Source organism: Crotalus tigris, unplaced genomic scaffold (genome assembly GCF_016545835.1).
Source record: "Crotalus tigris isolate CLP2741 ecotype Arizona unplaced genomic scaffold, ASM1654583v1 scf7180000017764.6130737, whole genome shotgun sequence".
NCBI classification, from domain to species: Eukaryota; Metazoa; Chordata; class Lepidosauria; order Squamata; family Viperidae; genus Crotalus; species Crotalus tigris.
The window spans coordinates 1,923,978-1,932,277 of record NW_024096618.1 but is presented as its reverse complement, the minus strand read 5'-3'; the positions used below and the strand labels follow the sequence as shown (position 1 = coordinate 1,932,277).

Genomic DNA, 8,300 nt, shown 5'->3' with positions numbered 1-8,300 from the left:
AGAAAGATAAAAAGAGGACAATTTGTGTATAGTAATCTTCCATCAGGGAATAAGATTTCAGACTGCCCCATTTTGATAGGAATCCTGACACTGACTGACAGACTGGCCATTACCACTGGGGGGAAAAATGGAGACAAAACTTTAGAACTAGTGATTTCAATTTAACAATACAACTTTCAGAAAAAAACAATTCCCTATATGCTATTCACTTGCAACTAACCTGCAATTAAAAAATTAAATCACAGCAAAGCAAGAAACTTAATTATTGGTACTTAAGTGTTTGTATCCAAACAGTATACTGAAGTCCATCAGGGATCATATCCCAGATGGTCTCAAAAGACATATAAGATCTTTTTGCCTACTTACAGAGTCTGTAAGAAAGAAAACTCCATCAACTTCAGGTTTGTTTGTTAACTCTGGGAAGGATATTTAGTACATGTACTGGTGCTAAAGGCAAACTTTCATATCTTGCCTTTGCAGTTTTCATACATATAAGCCATAGCCATTTATGTGGATTTCATATACTGGCATGGTTCTAATTCACATTGTTCCCAGAATAACTTGATTACTGAAGTTATAAATTTATAATATAAACTATAGTATAGCCCAGTATGGTATAATATAGATATTATATGTATGTATTTTTATCTTGCCTTTATTATTTTTATAAATTAATCAAAATAGTGAACATACTTAATGCTCATTCCTCTTAATATTTTCCCCACAATAACAACCCTCCCAATTTCTTTCTAAAAAAATGCAATTGCTATAAATAACAATTTATATTATTAATTATAATTTAGATTCATAAAAATACAAGAAAAAGATGCCAAACTGTTCTTCCATTGATCTTGTTGTTGTTGTTAATTGAGAAGTCGTGTCCGACCCATCGCGACCCCATGGACAACATTCCTCCAGGTCTTCCTGTCCTCTACCATCTTCTGGAGTCCATTTAAATTCACACCTACTGCTTCAGTGACTCCATCCAGCCATCTCATTCTCTGTCGTCCCCTTCTTCTATTGCCCTCAATCTTTCCCAGCATTAGGCTCTTCTCCAGTGAATCCTTCCTTCTCATTAGGTGGCCAAAGTATTTGAGTTTCAACTTCAGGATCTGGCCTTCTAAAGAGCAGTCGGGGTTGATCTCTTCTAGGACTGACCGGTTTGAACGCCTTGCAGTCCAAGGGACTCGCAGGAGTCTTCTCCAGCACCATAGTTCAAAGGCCTCAATTCTTTTGCGCTCAGCCTTTCTTATGGTCCAACTTTCACAGCCATACATTGCAACTGGGAAAACCATGGCCTGGACTATACATACTTTTGTTGGCAGGGTGATGTCTCTGCTTTTTAGAATGCTGTCTAGATTTGCCATAGCTTTCCTCCCCAGGAGCAAGCGTCTTTTAATTTCTTGGCTGCAGTCCCCATCTGAGGTGATCTTGGAGCCCAGAAAAATAAAATCTGTCACTACCTCCATTTCTTCCCCATCTATTTGCCAGGAATTGAGAGGGCCGGATGCCATGATTTTGGTTTTCTTAATGTTGAGTTTCAAGCCAACTTTTGCACTCTCCTTCTTCACCCGCATCAAGAGGCTCTTTAGTTCCTCTTCACTTTCTGCCATTAGAGTGGTATCATCTGCATATCTTAGGTTGTTGATATTTCTCCCGGCAATCTTAATTCCAACTTTTGATTCATCTAGCCCTGCCTTTCTCATGATGTGCTCTGCATATAAGTTAAATAGGCAGGGCGACAGTATACAGCCTTGCCGGACTCCTTTTCCAATTTTGAACCAATCAGTGGTTCCGTGTTCGGTTTTCACTGTTGCTTCTTGACCCGCATATAGGTTTCTCAAGAGACAAATGAGATGGTCTGGTACTCCCATCTCTTTAAGAACTTGCCACAATTTGTTGTGATCCACACAATCAAAGGCTTTTGCATAGTCAATGAAGCAGAAGTAGATGTTTTTCTGGAACTCCCTAGCTTTCTCCATGATCCAGCGTATGTTGGCAATTTGATCTCTAGTTCCTCTGCCTCTTCGAAATCCTGCCTGTACTTCTGGTAGTTCTCGATCCACATACTGCTGGAGTCTAGCTTGTAGGATTTTAAGCATAACTTTACTAGCATGTGAAATGAGTGCAATGGTGCGATAGTTTGAACATTCTTTGGCATTGCCTTTCTTTGGAATTGGAATGTAAACTGACCTTTTCCAATCCTGTGGCCACTGTTGAGTTTTCCAAATTTGCTGGCAAATTGAGTGTAGCACTTTTACTGCATCGTCTTTTAAGATTTTGAATAGCTCAGCTGGAATACTGTCACCTCCACTAGCTTTGTTGTTGCTCAGATTTTCTAAGGCCCATTTCACTTCACATTCTAGGATGTCTGGTTCGAGGTCAATGACCATCTCATTGTGGTTATCTGGGATGTTAAGCTCATTCTTGTATAGTTCTTCTGTGTAGTTTTGCCATCTCTTCTTAATCTCTTCTGCCTCTGTTAGGTCTCTGCCATTTTGGTCCTTTATCATGCCCATCTTTGCATGAAACGTTCCCTTCATATCTCCAATTTTCTTGAAGAGATCTCTGGTCCTCCCTGTTCTGTTGTTTTCTTCTATTTCTTTGCACTGTTCATTTAAGAAGGCATTCTTATCTCTTCTAGCTACTCTCTGGAATTCTGCATTCAATTGGGTGTATCTTTCTCTTTCTCCTTTGCCTTTCGCTTCCCTTCTTTCCTCAGCTATTTGCAAAGCTTCCTGAGACAGCCATTTTGCTTTCTTGCATTTCTTTTTCTTTGGGATGGTTTTAGTTGCCACCTCTTGTACAATGTTGCGAACTTCCATCCATAGTTCTTCAGGCACTCTGTCTATCAGATCCAGTTCCTTAAATCTATTTGTCACCTCTACTGTATATTCATCAGGAATATGATTTAGTTCATACCTGAGTGGCCTAGTGCTTTTCCCTACTTTTTTCAATTTAAGCCTAAATTTTGCAACGAGAAGCTCATGATCTGAGCCACAGTCAGCTCCTGGTCTTGTTTTTACTGACTGTATAGAGCTTCTCCATCTTTGGCTGCAGAGTACATAGTCAATCTGATTTCTATGTTGACCGTCTGGTGATGTCCATGTGTAGAGCCGTCTCTTGGGTTGTTGTTGATCTTAGCACAGTATATTCATGTCCTACTTTTTCAACCCATGCCTTAAAAACCAGAGCAAACTATTCATTTTTAAGATATGAATTAATGATTAACGCAATAGTTCTCAAATTTGTTTGTCACCACCCCATGAATAAAACTAATAATTTCATTGATGTCAGGGTTGGGAAGAACTAAATACAGAACCTACTTTTAATAACAGAATTTTAATCTGTATATCACAGATACTATCTACAATGTGCATTTGTGATTCTGCAAAGTTTGAGAATCCTGGACTGAACCATTAAGATCAAGATTTCTTCTGAACTCATGTTAAGATACTAAAACAACTTATTGAATATTAAAAGATGTATTCTGCTGTACTGTGCTAAAAAGGATTATTTTCTAGTAATATAAAAGAAAAAGAAAGAGATGAATCAATTGTAAAGATCCCTTCAACAAAGAGTACCATGATGAAGGGGGATATACAGGACCCTATGTTAGAGAGATAAAGTGAGGTGTGTGCCTCAGTGGAATATTGTGTACAGTTCTCTTCTATGCTGTGGTGTGTCTAGTCTTTGAAAAGCAAAAGGAACTCTCACAGTTGCAATGGTCTTGTGCTTCTTGTTTTAACTTTCACAAGTTGGGAGGAAAAAAAGGAGACACTTCCCCCCCCCTCCAAAAAAATGCTGACAGGTTATTCCCACTTTCTAACTGGAGATTTTTCTATGACATCTGTTTAGAATTACTAAACTATCATGAGATCATTTAGCATCTCAGCCAGTTAGTTCATTGTTCTTCTTATCTTTTAAGCAGGAGATGTAGGCAGCTCCCCTTTTACAATTATCTAAATGGTTCTGTTAATTTGGATGCTGCCTTATAGGTCTCATGAATGAAACTGACCTACAAATATTTTAGTACATAAATTACTAAAACCTCTTATTTGCCTCTGGATTTGAGCCAGAATGAAGGACCTCAAATAAGAGATTCTAGTAATCTGTATATTAAAATATTTGTAGGTTACTTTTGTAAGAAAGAATTAATATATTGACAACTACATCCGATGAGAAGTTATTGTACTCAGCTTAGGTGTTTTCAGATGAAATTATTTCCATCCAAATTTGGGACCATATAAAAGTCAGTGGTGCTTTCAACGTATGCAAAAGACACTCCAGAATCAGAAGGATAGCAATGATATTCAATGAAAATAGTTTTTAAAACTCATAATCTACAAAATACGAACAGTCAAATTCATTAAGTGAAACAAGAAATATGACAGTGTTTGAAATCTACCAGTACCCTGAAAGCAGGTGATTTGATTTTATTTATTTTTTAATTCAGAGGCTTCTCAAGAAAGAAGGGGAAAGAAGGTTTACCAGCAACTCAAAATTTATATAATATTTGTAACATTCGTTCCATCATAGATTTTTTATAATAATAGTCACACAACTAGCACAGAGTATTAATATGAATTCTCACATACAATGCCTCAGCAAATGAAATAAATATTAGAATAGCTGCCCTGCTTTGTATTTTTTTTAATGCAAATTTAATGATCATTTAGATCAGGCGTGTCCAATATTTTGGCTTGCCTGGGCCACATTGAGTGAAGAGGATTTGTCTTGTGCCACATTCAAAATGTGTAATATAGTTAATTTATATAAATAACAAATCTCCTTTATTTTGGGGGGGGGGGTTGTGGTGCTGCATTACTAGCTGTCGAAGGCCACATGTGGTCCCTGGGCCATAGGTTGGACATGTCTAATTTAGATGAATAAAGTGGAAATGTCCTCATGGTTATTTTTTTATAGAGAAGCCAAGTTAGATGGAACTCTAAAGAAAGCAAATCTTCTTTCCTTCCTTTGTTAGATTAAAAAAAAGACATTTCAGATTCAGCTAATATTCTGAACCCAGCACCCATTGTGAAATATCATGGATAAAGGAAATGATTCTGTCATTACTGAATTCATTCTTCAGGGATTCACAGACAATCCCAAAATGCAGCTTGTTCTTTTTTTTATCTTCCTCTCAATTTATGTCATTGCTGTGTTAGGGAATGTTGGGATGATTCTATTGATATGCACTAGTACCCAGCTTCACAAACCCATGTATTACTTCCTGGGCAACCTCTCCTTTGTTGATCTCTGCTGTTCCTCAACCATTGCTCCTAGAATGCTGATTGATTTATTAAGTGAAACTAAAAGGATTTCTTACAATGCCTGTGCTACACAGCTCTTTTTCTATGTGTTTTTTGTAGACATAGAGTGTGTTTTGTTGGCTGTGATGGCCTATGACAGGTATGTGGCTATCTGTAATCCACTTCTCTATTCAGCTAAAATGTCCAAAACGCTCTGCCAACAACTGATTGCTTTTGCATATTGTATAGGTTTCATAGATACAATAGTATATACTTCCTCTACATTCCTACTCACATTCTGTAGGTCAAATCTTATTAATCATTTCTTCTGTGATATGCCTCCACTGTTTGTACTCTCCTGTTCTGACACCTATGTTAATGAGCTTGTGCTACTTATCATTGATGGCTTCATTGAAGCATGCAGCATTTGTATGAGTCTTATATCCTATGTTTATATTGTGGTTACAATCTTAAGAATGCACTCGGATGAGGGTAGGCGTAAGGCATTTTCCACCTGTGCTTCTCACCTGACAGCTGTTGGGATATTCCACGGGACCATAGTCTTCATGTACATTCGGCCCACCTCCAGCTATTCCATGGACCAAGACAAATGGGCCTCTATGTTCTACACAGTCGTGATCCCCATGCTCAACCCTTTGATCTACAGCCTGAGGAACAAGGAGGTGAAAGATGCTCTGACAAAATCAGTGGGCAATGTATGGACTTTTAAAGGCAGGAAACCCAAATAAATGTAAGGGACAGCTTCATTCAGTAATAACCTCTGACCTAAAGAGGAATAACATCACTGGGTAAAAGAAATACATTGTGACATAATGCTTTTATGCTTCTGAATATTATCTCAATAATAATCACAACTTATTTAACATAGTAGACTTAACTAACAACAATCTCAATCCTGTTGAACACCATTTTTTCAGTTTAATCAGATAAACTTTGTACTTCCAGTTCTTAGCCATTTCCCAGGCTCTTCAGCCACAAACAATGGTAGCATGGCAAGAGTCCAAGAAATGAGAGTTGCTAGTTTCATAAATGAAGATGATTAACTGTATGAATCACAGCATTAAAATCCTGTATAATTTTTGATTGTGGAAAGCCCAAGGCTGAAAGTCTATATCGGCAAGCAGAGTTCAATACACATAAATTAAAAGTTGTTATTAGTTCTGAATGTATCACACTGCAAGTAATTTAACATGTAATAAACCAAATATTTCAATCAGATTTTATATTTAACCATCATTTTCATCTTTATGTTTAAAATACCCATATACTTTCTGTGGAAAAAAGGACTACATATTCAATTAGCCTTGTCCAATCTAAGGCAATATTGATTAGGAGGTATGGGATTTGGAGTCCAACATATATGGAGGGATACTGATCTGAAGAGTTGTATTAAGATGTATCCAATCAAAATAAATAAAATCAAATATTTTAAAAAATCTGAGTTTCTCCCCCTTCATTTAGGATATTTTTTGTAATTAACAAAGCATAAGAAATCCTGAGCTGGAATAATGAAGTGATTTCTATAAAATTCCTATATCACTCTATAAATTGCAGAAATTGATAGGGCTATATTAAAAACTGAGAAACAGATAGGAAAAATACATATTAAATATTCAACAAGAAAGATTGGAGCATTTTACATTGGAAAAAGAAAACAAGGGGACAGGGTCACAAAAGTGTTTTGAAAACCTTGGCTGAGAAACATTTTTTGCTCTTTTTCATAACACCAGAACCGATGATCTTTCAGTAATAAGAGCTTTTAGGGCAAATCAATAAAACTACTCCTGTAAATTATGTAATTGATTGCCATCAATTGCATCAAATCCCTGGGTGTGCAGCTAACAAGTAGGCTGGCTTGGTCGCTCAACAGTGAGAAACTGGTGAAGCGGGCACAGCAGCGCCTGTATTTTCTGCGTCGCATGAGAAAAGCACATCTTCCTTCCCCTGTCCTAACCACTTTCTACAGGGGGACGATTGAGAGCATCCTGTCATACAGCATCACAGTCTGGTTTGGAAGCATCACTGCTTCAGACAGGAAGGCGGTGAAGAGAGTGGTGAGATCATTGGCTGTTCCCTCCCTCCCATCCAGGACGTAGCACAGAAGCATTCCTTGAACAGGGTCCGTAAGATTATCTGGGACACTACACATCTTCTTCACAACCTGTTTTCCTTGTTACCTTCTGGGAGGAGGCTTCGTGGTATCTGTAGCAGAACATCCAGATTCAGCCATATTTTCATTCCATGCAGCATTAACCTTGTGAACTTTCAAGCTTCCTCCTTCCGTTATATATTCAAGAGGGACAGTATTTAATATTTATTTACTATGTATATGTAGGAGTGTGGGTCTATACATATGTTGTACATAGTATGTTTTAGGTGTGTGTCGTGTATGTGTTTCACTTTGAGAGCAGGCAACTAAATTTCATTTTTGATATGTGCCATTGTGCCCACAGTAAAAAAAAATGACAATAAAGGTTATCTTATCTTATGTATCTTATATTGTCAAAAGTATTGAAGATTGTATAAGTTAATAGAGGATAGGGCTGAGAACAGTTATTTGAGAACTTTAGCCCCCTCCCCCATTTTCTCCAGGTAAAAGCCTCAACATCTTCAGGTGAAGACCATGAGTATAATACTTTTTTTTTCTTATGCTACATATTATCTCCTTATAGGCTTGTGTTTGCACTTAAGAGTTACAGCTATTTGATCTTCTCAGGGTCTTATTATGATCAGTTTTTGTCATGTTTTCTTTATTCAGATCTCCACTAGAGCTGGGTAGCCAATAAGTTTAAATAAAACAATTAATAAATTAGAAATAAATCTCTTACCAAAATGATTACAGATCTCTTCATTGTTTCACTTCAGAACCTCCTACACCTACATCTTCTGGAAGCTCCATTTTTAATTAGAAGCAGCCAGCATTCCTGACCAGTGATCTTAGGCAAGAATGGAGTTTCAAAATAGCTGGTAAAAAATGGCACTCAGAATTAAGCCACAATAGCTATAACAAGGGCAAAGTACATCATG

General features: G+C 37.2%; 1 protein-coding gene across 1 annotated transcript; it reads left to right on the top strand.

Annotated features, from left to right (window-relative positions):
* Nucleotides 1-351: 351 nt before the first annotated feature.
* Nucleotides 352-6,620, top strand: LOC120306971 (olfactory receptor 1019-like). Its single transcript, XM_039341087.1, has 2 exons — nt 352-401; nt 4,985-6,620. Exon 2 carries the CDS (start codon nt 5,048-5,050, stop codon nt 5,999-6,001), a length of 954 nt encoding a protein of 317 aa, XP_039197021.1. The 5' UTR covers nt 352-401; nt 4,985-5,047; the 3' UTR covers nt 6,002-6,620.
* Nucleotides 6,621-8,300: the final 1,680 nt, after the last annotated feature.